The 20,838-nt window shown below is 47.6% G+C and overlaps 1 protein-coding gene across 3 annotated transcripts in view; it reads right to left on the reverse strand.

The window, feature by feature from the left end:
• MPP7 (MAGUK p55 scaffold protein 7) overlaps positions 1-20,838 on the reverse strand; it is a 270,834-nt gene that overhangs the window by 8,813 nt on the left and 241,183 nt on the right. The window contains exons 18-19 of one of the 3 annotated variants that reach the window (XR_011381719.1): positions 5,073-11,364; positions 911-4,984 (exon numbers count right to left, since the gene is read on the reverse strand). Coding sequence is in view for 1 of the 3 variants with exons in the window: in XM_070056057.1 (XP_069912158.1) it covers positions 11,320-11,364 (45 nt within the window). In the remaining 2 variants the exon portion in view is untranslated. Of the gene's footprint in view, positions 1-910; positions 4,985-5,072; positions 11,365-20,838 lie in introns of those variants that run through there. The other 2 variants (XM_070056057.1, XR_011381720.1) reach the window with 2 other exon arrangements.

The following is a 20,838-nucleotide window of genomic DNA, read 5'->3' on the forward strand; positions in this document are numbered from 1 at the left end:
CCCTGCTTCTATTCCAGGCTCCTGCTAATGCGCACTCTGGGAGGCAGCAGTGATGGTCCAGGAAGTTGGGTCCCTGCCACCCACGTGGGAGACCCGGACTGAGTTCTCAGCTCACAGCTTCAGCCTGGCCCAGCCCTGGTCGTTGAGGGCATCTGGGGAGTGAATCAGTGGTTGGAAAATCTCCCTCCGTCTCTCTCACTCTGCTCTCTGTCTCTCTCACTCTGCCTTTCTGTCTCCCTCTGTCTGTGTCTCTTTCAGCCTCTCAAACAAAAATTAAAAAAAAAAAAAAGAATCAGCAGGACTTAGGAATTTTCCAAGTAAGCTACTACTAAACATACTAACAAACATAAATCCATCTGATTCAGGATGGATCCAAAAATTAAAGAAATGAAAATAAACTCAGTAAATTTCATATTTTACTGAGAATCTGAACAAACCATTTTAAACATTGTTCGGCATTTAAATATCAAGTACTCTTTCTTATTTATTACTTTGAGAATGTATTTATGTTACAACCGTTAAATTGTCATTTTAAAAGCTCAGATCTAGGCCGGCTCCGTGGCTCAATAGGCTAATCCTCTGCCTTGCAGTGCTGGCACACCAGGTTCTAGTCCTGGTCGGGGCTCCAGATTCTGTCCCGGTTGCCCCTCTTCCAGACCAGCTCTCTGCTGTGGCCCGGGAGTACAGGGGAAGATGGCCCAAGTACTTGGGCCCTACATCCGCATAGGAGACCAGGATAAGCACCTGGCTCCTGGCTTCGGATGCGCTGGCCGTGGCGGCCATTGGAGGGTGAACCAACAGCAAAGGAAGACCTTTCTCTCTGTCTCTCTCTCTCACTGTCCACTCTGCCTGTCAAAAAAAAAAAAAAAAAAAAAAAAGCTCAGATCTATTTGGTCATTTAAAATGAACAAGGCCGAGTAGGGGAAATGAAGATGATTCTGGAATTTCGGTTCCCTGTTCGGTGCAGACGTCACCTGAAAGAATAAATGACCATTCATATTGGTTTTCTCATGGCAAGCTCCTGACTGGCAAGCAAGATAACCCTCAGACCTCTCAGTAAGTAAAACTGCCTTTAACACGTGTTCAGGAAAAACGTTAGTCCTCCTTCTTGCATTGCTATAATCAGATAACTTGGAATCTGATGTAGGAGTGTCAAAATCACCTGGCTAAATTGTCTACCAAACTCTAAAACTTGCTACACTAGGGAGCAGGGTGTCAGCTAGATAGCAAAAGAAATTGAGATCAGAAGGGAAGTCAACACAGCAAACAAAAGAATTCAGGAGGACTTGGGGAGGAATCAGGTCAAATCAGACCCTCCAGTCAGAGCCCCCAGATTGGAGGGAAGTGGGTGGGGAGAATTCACTGGGTTACACTTGTATCCTGGACACGGGAAAGCCAGAGAGACCCTAGGCATAGGAGAAAGAATGCAAGAGAGCCCAACTTTGTCGTCTGCCGCTAGGCAAACACTTCAGCTTCCTGGAAGCGGCCTAAAACACGTCTTAGATGTCTCAGTCTTAGTATAACTGGAAAGTTGAGCTCCATAGCTGACCTCAGATTTGATACCAATAAATGGATAAGTCACATGAAGTGCTGTGTGTGGGATATACAAGACTTTATTCCAATTTATATATCATGAAGACAACCAGATGGTTTTCTTTTCAAAATCTTTTTATCATCTATGCTAAATATTTATTAGAAGCAACTTCTATGACTATTTCAATCCAAATATTAAACACGATCCGTGCAGTACTTGGCATTATGTGAGCAAAGTGTCCAGTCTCTGTAATTTCCTTCGGTAAAGTATTTAACTTAACTTTACTTGAATTAGTGCATAAAAAGTTCAATAAAGCATGAAATTCAATTAGCAAAACTACATTCTTGGAAATAAGTGCCTCAAGCAGTAAATGCTGTCATCTTTTTTTTCCCCCCAGGTTATCGTGTATAATCAGATTGAACTTGTAGCTTTCAGTTTTCCAGTAAAAATTAATTCAATCTGATCAAGAACTAAAATAGTAACAAAATGCAAAGGTTGAAGAAGTCTATGTTTCAGTCAATAGCACTTTCTAGACTTAGAAATTAAAAAGCGGCATCAATAGCCCTCAACTCCCTTTATTGTCATATATGTTGGTCTCCAAACACACCTGTGTGACAAGTGCACTGAACTTGCAGCCTGAGAGTGGAATCCCAAACATTTACTTCAGTGGCTGCGATCATGTGTCCACAATGAGAATATGGCAGGTCTGTCTCTCCATCTTGCAGTTTTGTTCATAAGTACGCACGTACACATGGACATCAAATTTACAAGGCAGGATGCAAAATTGTGTATTCCCTGATCATAGCTCTGTGAAAAACACAGTTGAACACAATGCATGGTTAGGAGCCCACTAAATTTGCAGTAGTGGCTATAGAACCATGGGTGTTTTGTTTGATTTTCCAAATGACGTGCCATGTGGTTAAACCACCTCCTCTCCTTCCCAACACCCCACCACCATGGGCCCTGGACTTGCTGCTCCAGTCTTTGGTTCCCAGAATGCCACACCCTGTCCTTCAAGTTTCTGACTCTTGAAACTCTTCAGGAAGTTAATACTGATGTCACGTGGTCAAACCACATAGCTTTTAAAAGCCAAAGGGAGCCAGCACCGCGGCTCACAAGGCTAATCCTCCACCTTGCGGTGTTGGCACACCGGGTTCTAGTCCCGGTCAGGGCGCCGGATTCTGTCCCGGCTGCCCCTCTTCCAGGCCAGCTCTCTGCTGTGGCCTGGGAGTGCAGTGGAGGATGGCCCAAGTACTTGGGCCCTGCACCCCATGGGAGACCAGGATAAGTACCTGGGTCCTGGCATCGGATCAGCGCGGTGCGCCAGCCGCGGTGGCCATTGGAGGGTGAATCAACGGCAAAGGAAGACCTTTCTCTCTGTCTCTCTCTCTCACTGTCCACTCTGCCTGTCAAAAATAAATAAATAAATAAATAAATATTAAAAAAAAAGCCAAAGGGAAAAGAAATGATAATGGGTATGAATACTCACTATGTTTGTGTGAGTGCAACTCTGACTTTCAAATAAATAAATAAATAAATCTTTTAAAAAATGATGAGAGATACAGCAGGCGTCGTAGCAATGTGTTAAACTGCCCCTTGGGACACTTTCATCTCATAGCAGAGTGCCTGGGTTTGAATCTTGGCTCCTCCACTTCTGAGCTGGCTTCCTGCTAACATGCACCCTAGAAGCCAGCAAGTCATAGCTCAAGTGCTGGGCCTCCTGCCACCCAAATGCAAGATCTGGGCTGGAGTACTGGGCTCTTGGCTTTGACCTGGCCCAGCCGAAGCTCTTGCTGGCATCTGAGGAGTCAATCAATGAACGGAAGGTCTCTCTCTCTCTCTCTCTCTCTCTCTTTTGCTCACTCTCGCTCTGCTCTCACTTTCAAATAGCATAAGAACAAAACCTTTTTAAGAATTTAAAAAACATGGGGCCGGCACTGTGGTTTATCGGATAAAGCCGCAGCCTGCAGTGCTGGCATCCCATATGGGCGCCAGTTCTAGTCCTGGCTGCTCCATTTCTTATCAAGTTCTCTGCTATGGCCTAGGAAAGCAGCAGAAGATGGCCCAAGTCCTTGGGCCCCTGCACCTGCATGGGAGACCCAGAAGAAGCTCCTGGCTCCTGCCTTCGGATTGACACAGCTCTGGCCATTGCGGCCAATTGAGGAGTGAACCAGCGGATGGACGACTTCTCTCTCTCTCTCTCTCTGCCTCTCCTCTCTGTGTAACTTTGACTTTCAAATAAATAAATAAAATCTTTAAAAAAAAGTGTGTGTATTTTTTTTGAAAAGCCAAGGTATTCAATAGCCTTTAAAGTATTTTCCAGAGGATGAAGTGCACACTATCTACAAAGACCAAGACCCTCAAGAAAAAGACCTGTATGTCTATGGCAGAGTTCAGCTGGCCCAGAGGCATGGCTCATCGTGAGTCTCCTGGTGCTCGCCAGGGTGTGGACTGGAGAGAGGGCTGTGTCCATGCCATCATTCCTCGGAGACCAACAGCTCTGGGGCCTGTGTCACTGATGCAGCCGCCACAGTAGCCACAAAAGCCAGGCGGTCCCACGTCTGCTCCCCGTTGCTCCGTTGTGAACCCCACGGAGCAGCGGCATGGCCAGGGTGGGTGCAGACTGGCACCCGCCCCAGAGGGAGGGTCTGGTCTGGTGATCCTGCCAGGCTCCGCAGTTTCCAGCCCTCTGGTGGGCCCGGTACTTTCCCGTTTCTTACTGAGAGTCCAGATGGACCTCGTTTCTCCCTGGAGTCCCCCCTCCAACGTGACCTCTGTTCTTGGGTTTCTTTCATTCGATCCCTCTGAGATGTTGAAACATCAACCCTACGCTTTAGCAAACAGCACCTGGCCGATCTCATCTTGTTTCTCTCCGAAGCAATCAAAAAACACTTTACTCTACAAGATTTATGACAACGTTTGTATTTTTTTTCCATTTTATACGTCTGCTAAATTCTATTTTTTAAAGCCTTATAGAGCCAGCCACTGTTGGAATCGCCATGTCTAGAAATGTTAACTTCTCTGTAAAAATAAGGCCACTCAGATCTTGTTAAACTGATGTTGTAGTCATTGTGTCCTAATGCCCACGTTCATTCCAAAGGACTTATAAAATGAAATCATCAAAAACTTCCCAGCTGCACAAGTCTTTTGAAACGGTTCTGTCGTAACGGAGTCTGTGTTACACATTACAAAAACATGCAAGGGGGCTTAAAGATAGTTTAACCAAAAAAGACCAGAAAGGGAGAAGAGCCAGGTGGCTTTTTAAGCGTGGAACATAATAAAACAGTGTTTGGAAACTATTAGGCCAAAATGTAATAACTAGAAAACAAGAAAGTGCATTTAGAAGTTGAAGTGTAGCTTCGAGTCGTAAATGGAATCACCTTGGAGAATGCAAGGCAGGACAATCGTCACCGGAGCACGTAGCCAGCGGGAAACACACAGGCGAGAAACCTGCAGACACAGAACAGACGTGGCAGCAGCGTCTCACCGTGTGCCGCACCCGTCAGGGTCCACGCGGGCTGGGAAGCCCCTGTCCCACCTGAGCCAGCCTGAGGCTGCCAAGAGCCGAGGTTATCAGAGAGCAGCACCGTGGGAGGACTCTCCTGCGTCAGATGTTGCCTGGACAGATTCGGGAAGGCTTTGAAATGTACGTGCAAAGATGGGTATTAGGAAAAAACAGCACATGGAATTCAAACATTTTTTTTGCACCCAAATAAAGTATATCTTCCTTCGAGGTCTCCATGAACTTTTTGGGAGAAATATCCTGGTTTTTCCCCCTTTCCTCCACTTTGTGATGTACTAGGGTCTGCTGGGCTTGGCAGAATCTGCAGCGTTTGGTCCTCCAGCGAGACAGAGCGGACCGGGGAAAGGGGCGAGGCACGGATGCCAGGGCGACCCGAGCCCAGGATCAACACAAGTGCTGTCTGTGCGCGCGGATGCGTGGCCCTGTCTTCTGGTGAGGTCGTGCCTCGGGCGGGCCCTGCCTCAGGCCGGGTTGGCCCCGGGACCCTCTCCAGCTGCGCAAAGCCCCCGCTCATCGCCAGCAGATTCACGATTCTCCCCGGCTGCTCCTCGCCATCTCGACAGCGTTGCCTGCTGCAGTACTTAAAGTCATATTTCATTTGATCCTCGCGCATTTTTTAAAGGGCCCGTTTGGCTTGTCGTCTGGGTGCCCTGCTGTCATTCAGCCAGTGGTCTTTGGGCAGAGCGCACCGCCGGGCAACAGAAGCCGGCTAAGTGGAAGTCCAGCTGGGTACCTGTGCCAGGCACCAGGCTGCGAGGGGCACCGGGAGAATGAGGGGACTTAAGACAGCTCTGGAATGGGCCCACCCTGGTGTGAAGAGCATAGGGACTTGCATTTCTCAAAACTCCACTCGGGAAAACAAGCGCTTTATCTGCTTGGTTTTTTTTTTTTTTTTTCCACATAAATTTTAGCTGCAATGCATCCACACATTTAACATTTCAACTTGGTGTTTTTTTTTTTTGTTTTTGTTTTTGTTTTTGTTTTTGTTTTTTTTTTGACAGGCAGAGTGGACAGTGAGAGAGAGAGACAGAGAGAAAGGTCTTCCTTTGCCGTTGGTTCACCCTCCAATGGCCGCCGCGGCCGGCGCGCTGCGGCCGGCGCACCGCGCTGATCCGATGGCAGGAGCCAGGAGCCAGGTGCTTTTCCTGGTCTCCCAAGGGGTGCAGGGCCCAAGCACCTGGGCCATCCTCCACTGCACTCCCTGGCCACAGCAGAGAGCTGGCCTGGAAGAGGGGCAACCGGGACAGAATCCGGCGCCCCGACCGGGACTAGAACCCGGTGTGCCAGCGCCGCTAGGCGGAGGATTAGCCTAGTGAGCCGCGGCGCCGGCCTCAACTTGTTTTTTAAATGTTTAAAAGATGGAGTAAGAATTCAAAGACCCAATGAAGAATATAAGAATCCTTTTAAATGATTGTAATTCACACCAATTTTTATAGCTTGAGAACTGTTTTTTAAAAAAGAATTTTTTGACAGAATTGCACGTGCGCGCGCACACACACACACACACACACACAGATCTTCCATCTACTGGTTCACTTCCCAAATGGCTGTGCCAGGCCAAAGCCAGGAGCCCAGAACTCCATCCGGGTCTCCCACGTGGGTGGCAGGGACCCAAGTACCATGGGCCATCACTGTTGCATCCCAGAGTGTGCTAGCAAGGTGGACAGAAGCATAGGGATTGGGGCCAACGCTGTGGCATAATAGGCCAAGCCTCAGCCTGTGGCTGTGGCATCCTATATGGGTGCTGGTTCGTGTCCTGGCTGTTCCACTTGTGATTCAACTCTCTACTTATGGCCTGGGAAACAATGGAAGATGCCCCCAACTACTTTGGGCCCCTGCACCCACGTGGGAGACCCAGAAGAAGCTCCTGGTTCCTGGCTTCGGATCAGCCCAGCTCTGGCAGTTGCAGCCATTTGGGGAGTGAACCACAGGATGGAAGACCTTTCCCTCTCTCCCTTTATCTGTAACTCTACCTCTCAAATAAATAAATAAATTTTTTTTAAAAAAAAGCATGGGGATATGGGACATGGACATACCAAATGGTGGCTTAACCCACCGCACCACACCGTCCACTCCAAAATGTCCTATTTTTATAATCATAGTTCATTGGTTCCCATAATTCTGTTACACTTAATTAAACTATGTAATTGTAATAAGCATAACTGGCATAGATAAGTTTGAGAACAAAGACAACATTTGCTAGCCACAGGTGCATGAAACTGGATCAGAAGCCAAGAAGCCAGGACTTGAACCAGGCAGTCTGATACAGGATGTAGGCCTCCCAAGCAGTGACTTAACCACTGTACCAATGCCGGCCCCTAGGATATACCCAAGTCATTGTTTTGTTTGTTTGTTTGTTCATTTGTTTTTGTTTTTTTTTTTTTTTTTTTAATTATAGCAGCCCAAACAGACACTCCTTGCCTTTTCATGGTTGGATAGTTCATTTCTTACCAGACTTGAATTAAATCCAGTATCTGGTTGGGCCACAGTTTAGCCATTTGCCTACTAAAAGACATCTTGGATGCTTCCAAGTTTTGGCCATTATGAATAAAGCTGCTACAAACATTTGTGGAGGAGGGGGACAGTGTTGTGGTGCATGGGGTACGCTGGATCAGCAGTAGAGCAGCTGGGACTTGAACTGGCACTAAGATATGGAATGCTGGCATTGCAAGCGTCAGCTTAACCTGCTGCGCCACAACATCATCTCCTGCAGCTGAGATTTTTGAACTTTCAAATATTCTGTCTGCTCCCTTTCCTTTCTCTTCTTACTGTTGGACTCCTAGTGCACCTGTGTTGGTGTGTTTGACACTGTCCCACACGTCTCTGATGCTCTGTTCATTTTATTCTAAGTTTATTTATGAGGGAGGGAGGAATGGAAGGGGAGAGAGAGAGAGAGAGAGAGAGAGAGAATGAATCTCCAATCCAAATACCCACAAAGGCTACTGCTGGGTCAGGTCAAAGCTGGGATCCAGGAACTCAATGCAGGCCTCCCATGTGGGTGGTAAGTACTCAACCACTTGAGCCGTCACCTGCTGCTTCTCAGGTTGTACATTAGCAGGAAGCTGGAATTGGGAGCAGAGCCGGGACTTGAACCCAGACACTCCAGTGTGGGATATGGGTGTCCCAATGGGTGTGTTGTCAGATGTCCACCCCGTGTTCATTTTGTTTCCATTATTTTTTGCCTATTTCTTGGACTGTATAATTTCCTTTGAGTTTGATGATTTCCTCTTCTGATTGTTCAAATCTTAGGATCTTCCAGTGAATTTTTAATTTCAGTTATTGTACATCCTAGTCCTTTTTAAATTTCTGTTTTCTATATTTCTCTTACTGAAGTTCTCTATTTGGGGGAGAGATTGTCACAATTTTCTTTAGTATTTTAGAGATAGTTTTCTTTAGTTCTTTGAGCATATTTATAACAGTTGGTTTAAATATTTGTCTAGGGAGTCTAATGTCTGAGCTTATTGTAAGCAGTTTCTACTAATTGCTTTTTTATGTTTCCTGTTTATTTCCATCTCTTAATTTTTTTAATGAAAAATGGGCACAGGAGATTCGCCCACTAACTGCTCTGTTATTGTTGTTGATGATGTTTGGTTTTGCTTCTACATGGCTTTCCTGGACTAGTTTTGTAAAATCTGTATCCTTTGTTGTGCATAATAGCTGAAGTCTCTGTTCACTTGGCTTCATGGTCAGCTAATGAGAGGACATGTTAGGGCATGCCTTCAATGCTCTGACATAGAGCTTTAGCCCTGCCTTAGCCTTCACCTCCTGCCTCTGCAGGGCCTTGAGTTCAGCAAGGAGTGATACACTAGGTCACTTCCTTCTGGGTCATTCCTGCAAGCCTGGCTCTCTAGGTGTCTAGAAACAGCCACAGTTTCCAAAGCACCTGCTGAACATCTCATTTCCCAGTTTCCCCTGGTGCATTTTCTCCCTCATTCATGCTACATGGTATTGCGGCACTGTTGAACAACAACCACTGGTTGTTTCCACAGATGCCCCAGGGGGAGAGCTGCTCATATTTGTCGCTCCTCCACGAAGAGGGGGAGCGACATAATGGTGCCGTGACTTGGATATGAAGCCTAGGCAGGGTTTAGTGTCGTTCCTCCATGAAGAGGGGGAGCGACATAATGGTGCCGTGACTCAGATATGAAGCCTAGGCAGGGTTTAGTGTCGCTCCTCCACGAAGAGGGGGAGCGACATAATGGTGCCGTGACTCGGATAGGAAACCTAGGAGGGAAGAAACGGGAAGAAGCAGGAAAATACCGGAGAGAGAGACTAGAAGAGCCTAGGGGAAAGCCGGACGGAAAAGGTGCCGGAAGAAGCTATTGAAAGCCTAGGCATAGACTCGGATACGGACTGTGGGAAAGAAGTTAGGATTTAAAGTGAAAGCAAGAAGAAAGTTAGACTCAGATACGGACTGCAGGTTGAAAGTGAAAGTGAAACCTATAAGAAACTTAGACTTGGATACGGACTGTGGGGAGAGGCCAGGAGAAATGAGGGAGGAATATTGTTGGAAGAAAACTTAGGGAAACATACCGGGTAGAGAAAAATATGTTAGGGAGGATGAAGCCGCGAGTGCAGGCTGAAGCGGAGACGTAAGCTATCTTGGGATTCTTCAAGTCAGCCCGGGGAGCAAAAGGCGAAAATCTGGAACCAGAGGCAGAGACATGGGCCGCCAGGTTGGAATCCGTCAGATTAGCCTGGGGAGCAAAGGACGGGAAGCCAGACCGAAAGGCGCAGACGCGTGAGCTAGGTTGAATTCGCCAGGTTAGCCCGGGGAACTTAGATTGAATACCGGTGGTGGCGGAAACGTAAGCTACACTGTGTGACTCGCGGAAGCCGCCGCGTGCAGAGAGAGCACGGGGCGTGAATAGATAGGGAACGTGGGGCTAGTGCGAGGCTGTGGTGTAGGCGCGAAGGGGCGCGGAGACCGCGGAGTGCGCGCGCGAAGCCGGGAAGCCGCGCAGATGAGAGAAGCGCGGGCTGAAGCGGCTCAGAGCCGGGAAGCCGCCGTCGCAGGGCGAGGCGCCGAGAAGCAGCCTCGGGGCAGGCGCCGGGATGCCGCAGGGATAAGAGAAACAGAAGTTTAAAAGTAAAATGAGAGAAATAGGAATGCTGGCAGATAGAAGTAAAATGGGAGAGATAGGAATGCCCGGAGATAGAGAAATAGAGAAAAATAAGGCCTCCCCTCAACATGGCAATGAGAGAGCTTGGATTCGGTCTGCCTGATTAGGGAGGTGGTAAGCACCTGCGGGCGGCTAGCAGCTTATGCGCCGCAGGTCACTGAAGACAGGCACGAATTAACATCAATAAGTCTCCCCACAATACCGCAATGAGAAGGCTTGGATTCGGTCTGCCTGATTAGTAAGGCGGTAAGCACCAGCAGGCAGCTCGACCAGAGTATGAGCTGCAGGTCACCGAAGATAGGCACGAACCAACACCAATAAGTCTCCCCACAAGACGGCAATGAGAGGGCTTGGATTCGGTTTGCCTGATTGATAGGACTTGTAAGCACCTGTGGGCAACTCTAGCAAGCAGAGCAGAGTGTGTGCCGCGGGACACCGAAGACAGGCACGTATCAACGCCAAAAAATAAAAAGAAAGGGGGATCTGTGGGGAGCAACCCGGACTGGACTGAGTTACTGGAATTAAGACTTATTCTATGCATCTGCTCTCCCACAATATGGTGCTGGGAGAGGAGAAAACAGCTTCTACGCAGCTGCCTCTTGCCAACTTGAGTGGTGACCTCCAGGAGCTGATCCTGCTCCTGATTGGAGGAGAGCAGCGTACTCGGCGTGTGGGTAGCAGAGTTGGGATTGGTGGAAGAGGACTATAAAGGAGGAGAGAGACAACATGCACCAGGAACACCTGAGGAACACCTGTGCAGCCCCCGAGAGAGCCGGCCGGCGGAGTGCCGCTCCCCCGCGGAAGTGGGGAAAGTGGCCAGGGAGAACTGCCCTTCCACGGAGGTGGAAGGGTCAGTAGCCAACCCGGGAAGAACCAGCAGCAAACCCGGGGAGGGCCGAGCAGACGAAAGAACAACACAGGGTCCTGTGTCGTTCCTCCACGAAGACGGGGAGCGACAATATTGAGAGCAGAGTTCTGGATTAGGTTAAATAACGACACAATCCAAACTTCTCAGGGAGCTGCCAGGCGGGTCGGACAGTGGTAGCTGCCTGGAAAGGGGGCTTTGGGAGAGTTCGAACCCCATTCCTACCTCTCATGTGGCTCCTAGGCTATTGGTTTCCACTGCAATGGTAGGGATGTCAGTTTCCAAGGTTCCACAGAACAGTCACTGTGCAGTTGTCACTCTGGAGGTGGGGAGAAGACCATGGGAATAGGATCAACCACAAAGCTCACTGCTGTCTTCCAGATTTAGCTGTTTTCCTCGAATACTCTTTATTTAGCTATTTATTTGAAAAGGCAGACACACAGAGACAGAGAGAGAGGCAGAGAATATCTTCCACTTGCTGGCTCACTCCCCAGAATGCATGCATAGCCGAGGCCAGGCCAGGCTGAAGCCAGGGGCCTGGAACTCTGTCCAGGTCTCCCTTGTGGGCGGCACAGGCTCGTAGGCTATTTGGTCCAACATCTGCTGTGTCTTAATGTGCACATTAGCAGGAAGCTGGCTTGGAAGTGGAGGAGCTGGGATTTGGATCAGGCACTCTGATGTGGATGCGGACGTCCCACGAGGGCCTGACCTGCTGCGCCACAACACCTGCTCCAAGTAAGCACTCTTTAGATTGCTGCGAGTCTTTGCCTGATGTGTAAAGTTCTAACAACATTCAGTCTGACAGTTTAGCCAGTGTCTCATGGATTTCCAGAGGTCCTTCATGTGCCATTGCCATGATAGCTCCTCCAGGACTATTTTCTTTTTTCTTTTTTTGACAGGCAGAGTGGACAGTGAGAGAGAGAGAGAGAGAGAGAGAAAGGTCTTCCTTTTGCCGTTGGTTCACCCTCCAATGGTCGCCGTGGCCGGCGTGCTGCCGCTGGCACACCGCGCTAATCCGAAGGCAGGAGCCAGGTGCTTCTCCTGGTCTCCCATGGGGTGCAGGGCCCAAGCACTTGGGCCATCCTCCACTGCACTCCCGGGCCACAGCAGAGAGCTGGCCTGGAAGAGGGGCAACCGGGACAGAATCCGGCGCCCCGACCGGGACTAGAACCCGGGGTGCCAGCGCTGCTGGACGGAGGATTAGCCTAGTGAGCCGCAGCACTGGCTCCAGGACTGTTTTCACACTGGTTCACTCCACTCAACTGTAACCACACACCTCTCACCCTGGTTCACTCCACTCAACTGTAACTACACACCTCCCCCCCTACCTCAGAAGAAACTGAGTAGAAATTAACCACAGCATCCTTCCTCTGACTCACAAATTCTTCACCCTCTCTGGCTATGATAGAAGGGCTGTGTTTACTCCCAAATGGAAGCATGACTTCTCTGCTAGGGCTTCCCATTGCCTTCTGTCTCAACTGAGCTTCAATCCCAGAGCACCTGTCTTGGCCTAAGGAGCCTTCCAGAGTCTGCCTCATCATCTCTGATCTAATCTCCTAGGACTTGCACCTTGCCCACACTTCTTCTGGCTATGCCTTGATCAATGAGACGCTTCCACTTATATCTTAGGAGTCCTTATGCAGAGAGCTTTGAATACCTCCTCTCTAACTCACTCAGGAACCCTCTGCGACCTTGTATTCTTGCCTGCACTTCATTCAAACCACCTGAGGCCACCGAGAAGCATCTCACTGCCAGGACTTAAGTCACAACCTGACTTAACTTGCGTTTGGCCAGCATTTGGTGTGGAGGTTGGGGCACGCCCTCCTTGAGCAGCGAGTGGCACTGAGCGGTTCTCGTGTAGGTCCCCTGGTGTCTGCTTTGCTGTTCCTTTTCTTCTCTCTCTTAAACACAGGCAACTCTCAGAATTGCATTCCAGGCTTCTCTTCCTCATTCTACACATTCTCTGTGTGGTTCTCTATCCTTGGATCACCTTCTGTATGGCGAGGACTTCCAAATCCTCAACTTCAGTCTGGTTCTTTCTCCCGAAGCTTCAGATCCACATATCCAGCTGCACCTGCTTCCTGCACAGACACCTCAAACTTAACCATATGTAAACCTGAGCTCTCTTCTCCCCACCCACCCCACCCTGTTCCAGGCTCTCCGAGGCACTATGCTGCTAGCCGCCCTCCTCTCACAGCCTGCAGTCCCCATCCCTTGCGCCGCCTCTGCTAATGCTCATGCCACAGCTTTCAACATCTGTCTACTTGGCTCCATTGCCTTGGCCACGATCATCTCATCAGCCTGAGTTCTCTCTCCCCTTTGCTTTTAAGATCCTTAGAGGATGTCAGGAAGCTGGTTGTGACCTGACTCTTGTTTATCTCGTCAGTTTCATCTCAGGCAGCACCCTTGGACACCTGGGGTCTGGTCCTGTTGGGCTTCCTCCATCTTCCTCCATCTTCGCACCCCTGAGCCTCTCCAGTGAATTCTGCATACTCAGGACGCCTTCCCTGATGGCCCCCGCGGGGATTAGTCGTCATACTATTCCACAAGGGGCTCTGTGAAGCAGACTTGAATTGTGGCAGAAAAGTGATTGCTTTGTGGAACTGAAAACCTGGGAGGGGTAGGTTAGGGCAAAACCAATGGAAGGAACCCAGGCCCCGAGCCTTCAAAATAATACAGTATTGGCATCATTTAGCGTGGATTTGGGTCCATTTTCCCAGAATATGGAAAAGAGGCCCCAGATTTATGATCGATATAAAAGTCAAAAACTATCAAGGCCAATGAAGGGGCCAGCGCCCCAAGACAAGGGGCTGGAGAACACACTCAGAACTGATTGTCACCACAATGTTCCGCACACTCGACTTTTTTTTTTTTTTTTTTTTTTTTTTTTGACAGGCAGAGTGGACAGTGAGAGAGAGAGACAGAGAGAAAGGTCTTCCTTTGCCATTGGTTCACCCTTCAATGGTCGCCGCAGCGAGCGCACTGCGGCCGGCACACCGCGCCGATCCGATGGCAGGAGCCAGGTGCTTCTCCTGGTCGTGCAGGGCCCAAGCACTTGGGCCATCCTCCACTGCACTCCCTGGCCACAGCAGAGAGCTGGCCTGGAAGAGGGGCAACCGGGACAGAATCCGGCGCCCCAACCGGGACTAGAACCCGGTGTGCCGGCGCCGCAAAGCGGAGGATTAGCCTAGTGAGCCGCGGCGCCGGCCATCGCACACTCAACTTTGACTTGCAAACCTGGGGCAAGGAACCTCCCAGGTGTTCACAAGGAGCTGGGCTTCCACACTCACATGAAGATTAACCCACAGACGTAGGCGCTTGGTGCAGCACTGAAGCCGCCACTGCGACACTCATGCCCCATATCAGAGCGCCTGGGTTCAGGTCCTGGCCTTGTGCCGGACTCCAGCTCCCTGCTAACCTGACATTTGGAAGGCGTCAAGTTGGTGTATCCCCGCTAACCCTGTGGGAGACCCAGACTGGGTTCCCAACTCTTGGCTTCCATCTGCCCCAACTCTGGCTTTTGCAGGTATTTAGGGGAGGGGGAGTAACACCGATAGATGGGAACTCTTTCTGCCTCTCAGATCTAAGACAAATAAACCTACATTCTGCATTCAGATTTGCCCCTATTACCAGATCCAACAAGTCAAAAAAACTCAGGTCTTGCACAGGGAATGGTGATCCCTGTGGTCCCAGCTCTCACCTCCCATAAGAGACATGCCCTCCTGGACAAGCACATCTTGGGCAGGAACTGCCCTCAACCCTGTGGAGGTGACCCTGGCTGCTTGGAGATCAATGGTTCTCAGCATGTGGGCCCAGGCCTGGGGGCAGCACCTCCCCCGGGAACTTGTTAGCAAGGCCTCACCCCACATCTCACTCTTGAGCTGGGGCCCAGAATCTGGGTTTTTAACAGAGTCTGCCTTGAAGAGCAATTGGAAGAAAGGTCAGGACTTTGTCAGGAGTTCCCAGAGGACCCCCTGTTGTCCAGCTGTCTTGCGGGGAGTTCCTAGTACAGCTGGCTTGTATCCCGAATGCAGAACCTGTCTGAGAGTGCAGCCAGTCCATGGAAGGAAACCCAGGGAGCCAGGCCAACCCCCTGTGCCTCAAAACACAAAGATCCAAGTCTTGATAATGTTGCCATAGCCCCAACATCAAACACCAACTCCGGCCAGCTCCGCCCTGGGCTATCCAGATACAGGAGCAGAGTGCTTTTTAACTGAAGCCAGTTTGGCCTGGGTACCTGGACACTTAAGACTGAAAGAGGGCAGATGTTGGGTACAGCAGATCAAACACCAGTCAGGAGGCCCACATCCCATATCAGAGAGCCAGGGTTTGAATCCTGACTCTGCTCCTGACTCCGGCTTCCTGTCAATGCACACCCTGGGGTAGCAGCTCGAGTACTTGGGTTCCTCCCACCCACATGGGATTCCTGGATTGAGTTCCCAGCTTCTGGCTTCAGCCTGGCCCAGCCTGGGCCATTGTAGGCATATGGGGAGTGACCCAGCAGCTGGGAGATCATTCTGCCTCTCAAATAAATAAACAACTCAAGTTTTATTTATTTTTAAGCTCAAGGAATTCCAGGCAATGTAATATGCAAATGCTATTTTATGCCAGTCAGGGAAGGTAAGACACTTAAAAAAAAAAAAAGCTACTTAAAAAAATAGCTAGACCAACTCTGAGAATTCATTATTCCTAATTTATGAAGAAAATGAAGGCCCCTTGGACACTCCTACCAACACTCTCCTTCTCACCTCCACTCTAGTCCTCCATGTGGGAGTTACCTGTCCCCAGAGCTCTTGAACCTCTCCCTTCTCATGTCACTCCACACATGCCCTCAACAGCCAGGACTGGGCCAGACTGAAGCCAGGAGCATCATCCAGGTCTCCCATGTGGGTGCAGGGACCCAAGCACATGGGCCATCTTCTGCTGCTTTCCCAGTGGGCAGGGAGCTGGACTGGAAGCTGAGTAGCTGGGATTTGAACACGCTCCAATAGGTGTCCCAGGCAGTGGCTTAACCCACCAAGGGGCCACAACACCAGCCCCTTCTTTGATGCCTAAGAGAACCTGGCACCAAGCTTTTGTTACACTTGGTCTGTCAGTCTCCTAGCAGGTATCTGCAGCCTGCTTTGCATGTTCTCACCAGCTGAAGAGCTCAGTGTATGAAGTTACAAAGCTATTTTCCTTCTTTAGAAAACCTATCTCAACTGTCAGCCACACAGAGCTGCTCTTCCAGAAACCACAAATGACCTTGCATCCCCTTCAGGGGTGAGGAACCTTTTTTTCTGCCAAGGGCCATTTGGATATTGATAACATCATTCACAGGCCATACAACATTTTCAATGTAAAAATTAACCTGCTATAGGTCTATTGGATTTCAAGTCCTGCCTGCATGTGCCTTGGCAGGGGCAGACCTCCATCTAGTTAAAGAAATTTCCACAATTCCTCCCACCTTTCCACAGATTAGTCAGACAGAAGCAGAGAGAGAGAGAGAGAGAGAGAGAGAGAGAGAGAGAGAGAGAGAGAGAATCTCCCATGTGTTGGTTCACCTGGCTGCACATGCCTACACTGGCCTGGGACTTGGCTGGGACAAAGCCAGGAGCTAGGAACTCCAGGTCTGCATGTGGAGCACAGATACAACTACTTGAGCCATCGTCACTGCTTCCCAGGGTCTGCATTAGCAGGAAACTGGAGCCAGGAGCCAGACCCAGACATCACACCCGGGCACTCCAATGTGGGAGGCGGGTGTCTTGACCACTAGGTCAAACACCTGTCTCAGCTGAATCTGTTAATATTTAGGTCAGTATTAATGTACATTATTTTATTTAATCCTCTTAGTTTTTTTGGAAAAACTTTAAAACTATTTCAGCAGTCTGTTCATACCAGTAGTGTCTCTGAGGATACTTTTATGCTGCTATATATTAATCACACCAAATTATAACATTACAACAGGTTGAGTGGTGAAATTCAGGAGGTGCAAAATCGGTGAGACTTGAATAGAAGTACATGTGAAGCGACAACAGCCTATCCCGTTACCCCTAAGAGAAATTGTGTAATATCGTTCTGCTATCCTGAAATAAAAATCCACAGTTAATGTACTCTGCTGAATTAAAAAAAATGCCTCATCATAATGGATGGGAGAATTAATGAAAATCTGTTGAAAATGAAACCATGCAGATTTTCACATAGACATGCTCAAGCAAGTCTCCCTAGAAGACAGTAGCTATCAAATGCAGATAGTTACTGTGCATGCCAGGGTGGGGATGCATGCAGACATGCCCAGCTGAAGACCTACACACCAGAAAACCGTGAGGGCTTCCTGGTAGAGTTCAGGAAAAAAATGAAGTATAATCTTCCTTTGACTTACATGCTAGTGCATTCCCGGGAAATTCAGTGTATGGGATAACCTAGCCAAAATATTACTCATGTTACTTTTCCCCCAGTTGCTGGAACCAATGTTTATTTATATTAATTTCTCAGAAAAAATATTGAAGAGAAAATTTTTCCTGAGTTAATTTTACTCATATTCTGCAGATTCTGACAGTGCCATTGTTATTTTCTGGATAGTTTGCAATTTCATTTTTATCTGCCCAATGATCAGCATGCTTTAACATTAAAAAATTTTAGATCTTATTTTTGGATTCTATTTGTTATTCATTTCTAGTTCTATTTGGCTGTGAATACAAAACATAATTTACAGTATTTAAACATTTTGGAATTAAGGAAGTTCTAGTTTAGCCTACACTAGGATTCTGATTTGTAAATGCTCAATGGAGCAGTGTTTGGAGCAGAGGTTAAAGATGCTAATTGGACATCCAATCCTACATCAGAGTGCCTAGGCTTGGATCCTGGCTCTACTTCTGATTCCAGCTTCCAGCTAATGCACACCCTGGGGGGCAGCAGGTGATGGCGCAAGTACTTGGGTTCCTGTCACCCATGTGGGAGACCCTCCTAGAGTTCATCTATGGCTTCAGCCAGACCCAGCCCTGGCTATTGCAAGCATTTGGGGGAGTAATTGGTGGATGAAAGGGCTTTCTCTCTGCATTTTAAATAAATGAAAATAAATTTAAAACATTTTCAAAATGCTCAGTGAGGTATAGTCTGAGCTTTCAGTACAAATCATTCATCTCAAACCATAAGATCAGCTTGAGGAACCACATTATTCAGACCCTCTATAACCATTTTTCTTTAAGGCCTAAGATAAGCCTTTTGCAGATTACCAAATAATGTGGTTTTGTTGACCATGTTTCCCAATTCTTCCTTTCTGCCTCAGTGCTCTCCCTTTTGTGGCTTACACTATTGATGGACAAAGAGTGATTTTTTGACCCAATTAATGGACATTAAATTCTTCCTTGATATCATTATTTTTCCTCCTGCTTTTTGTTTGCTTGCACTTGCCTGGCATTTGGTTACCAATCTTATTGAAACATTTGGTTTTCGGAAACAGCTGGTTAGTTTCAATTTTTGCTGTTGCTGAAATCTCTTAATTCATGAATTTATGCCATTTATATTTGTTGTATGAGACACATTTGATCTTGTTTCTGTCATATCACCTTAAGGATTCTCTTTGTGTTAAATGTTCATTTACTTTCAAGTACCTGAAAGAGACAGGGAGGGAGGGAGGGGGACAGAGAGAGAGGAGAGAGAGAGAGAGAGAGAGAAGAGGGGAGGGGAGGGGAGGGGAGATGAGAGATGAATCTTCCTTCCACAGGTTCACTTCCAAAATGTCCACAACAGCCAGGAACTCCACCTGGGTGTCCCACGAGGATGGCAGAGGCCCAAGCACTTGAGTTGCCATCTGTTGCCTCCCAGGCTGCATTAGCAGAGAGCTGGATCAGAAGTGGAGTAGCTGGGACTCAAACTGGAACTCGAATATAGGGTGTGGATGTCCCAAGAGGTTTACTCTGCTGTGCCACAACACCCACAACAGGGAAAATTAAAACTCTTTTTATATTTACTTTCAGTCCCACGGGTGATTGCTTTCAAGTTCTTAAAAAGTATTCACTTTTTAAATTTATATTTAGAAAAGTTATTTTAAAAGATTTTATTTGATTTGATAGGTGGAGTTACAGAGAAGGAGAGAAAGAGAAGGAGAAACTCCCACCTCCTCGCTCACCCCCTAAATGGCTACAATGACTGGAGCTGGGCCAGGCCCAAACCAGGAACCCAGAACTCTATCCTGGTCTCCCACATGGGTGGCAGTGACCCAAGCATTTTGATTTATCATGATTGTGTTCTAACTTTGTGTGCCCCTTGGGCTTCTTGTCTGAGAAAACTGAAAACAGCCATCTGCTGTTTTCCCAGGCACACGAGCAGAGTTGAATTGGAAGTGGAGCAGGGGGGACTGGAACCAGCACCCATATGGGATGCCAGCATCATGGGTGGGTTTACCTACTATGCCACAGCAGAAAAGTGCGATATCCTCCTTCTATCCTGCTACGTTGGTATTTTCTAGATTCCTAGTAATAATATACTCATTACTTTTGCTATATACCATTTTCTTTAATTTTTACAATAACTATATTGATTTGTAGCCAGTTTCCAGAGTTACCTAAATATATTTCTATTTAGAACTTTTCTATGTGAGTAGAGCTGATGATTGCAGACAGGCTACTTACTGTTAATTAGCAAAATGCCTGGCATGGAGCAAGGACTCAACAAATGAACATCTGGCATGAGTATGCCCAAGGGGAATTAAGCAATTAAAGAGACGCTACCACGTTCAAATGGTAGACTCGACTAGTGTTTGGCCAGCCTTTCAGTTTTCTCAGACAAGAAGCCCAAGGGGCAAACAAAGTTAGAACACAATCATGATAAATCAAAAACCATTAACAACTTTCTCTCAGACTTGGATTTTAAGATTAAACTTTTATCCAGAGGGAGAGGGAAAAAAAGTGGAGTCCAATAAAACAAATGTCTATAGCGTGACTTGTTTGGGCCCCTAATATGTTAAAGAGTATTTTAAAGACCAGGCATTGGTGGGGGGGCACTCCTGGCTGTTTCACTTCCAATCTGGCTCTCTGCTGATGCTCCTGGGAAAGCAGATGCAGATGGCCCAAGTGCTTGGGCTCCTGCACCTACTTGGAAGACCCCAAAGAAGTTCCTGGCTCCTGGCTCCAGCCTGATTCAGCCTAGGCCATCACCAGCAGATGGAAGATCTCTCTCTCTCTCTCACTCTCACTCTGTCTGTATCTCTGCCTTCCAAGTAAATAAATCCTTAAATAATTAAAAGTAAAAATAATTTCTAAGATCAATCCCATTCACAATAGCTACAAAAAATTAAATAGCTTGGAATAAATTTAATCAATGATGTCAAAGACCTCTATGATGAAAATTATAAAACATTAAAGAAAGAAAATGTAAGACACACAAAAAAAGGAAAAATCTTCCATGTTAATGGACTGGAAGAGTCAATATTATCAAAATGTCCATACTACCAAAATAAATTTATAGATTCAATGTGATCCCAATGAAAATACCAATGACATTCTTCTCAGATCTAGAAAAGAATGAAGCTAAAATTCATATGGAAACACAAAAGACCCTCAATAGCTAAACTAATCTTATATAACAAAAAGCTGGAGGTATCAGCTTTGTTTCACAGTATCAGATTATAAGACATACTACAGGGAAGTTATAATCAAAACAGCCTAGGGGGTGGTGCTGTGGTTTAGCAGGTTAACACCCTGGCCTTAAGCACCAGCATCCCATATGGGTGCCAGTTCAAATCCCAACTGCTCCACTTCTTTCTTTTCTTGACAGGCAGAGTGGACAGAGAGAAAGAGAGAGAGGGAGAAAG

This window comes from Oryctolagus cuniculus, chromosome 13, assembly GCF_964237555.1.
Source record: "Oryctolagus cuniculus chromosome 13, mOryCun1.1, whole genome shotgun sequence".
Classification (NCBI taxonomy): Eukaryota; Metazoa; Chordata; class Mammalia; order Lagomorpha; family Leporidae; genus Oryctolagus; species Oryctolagus cuniculus.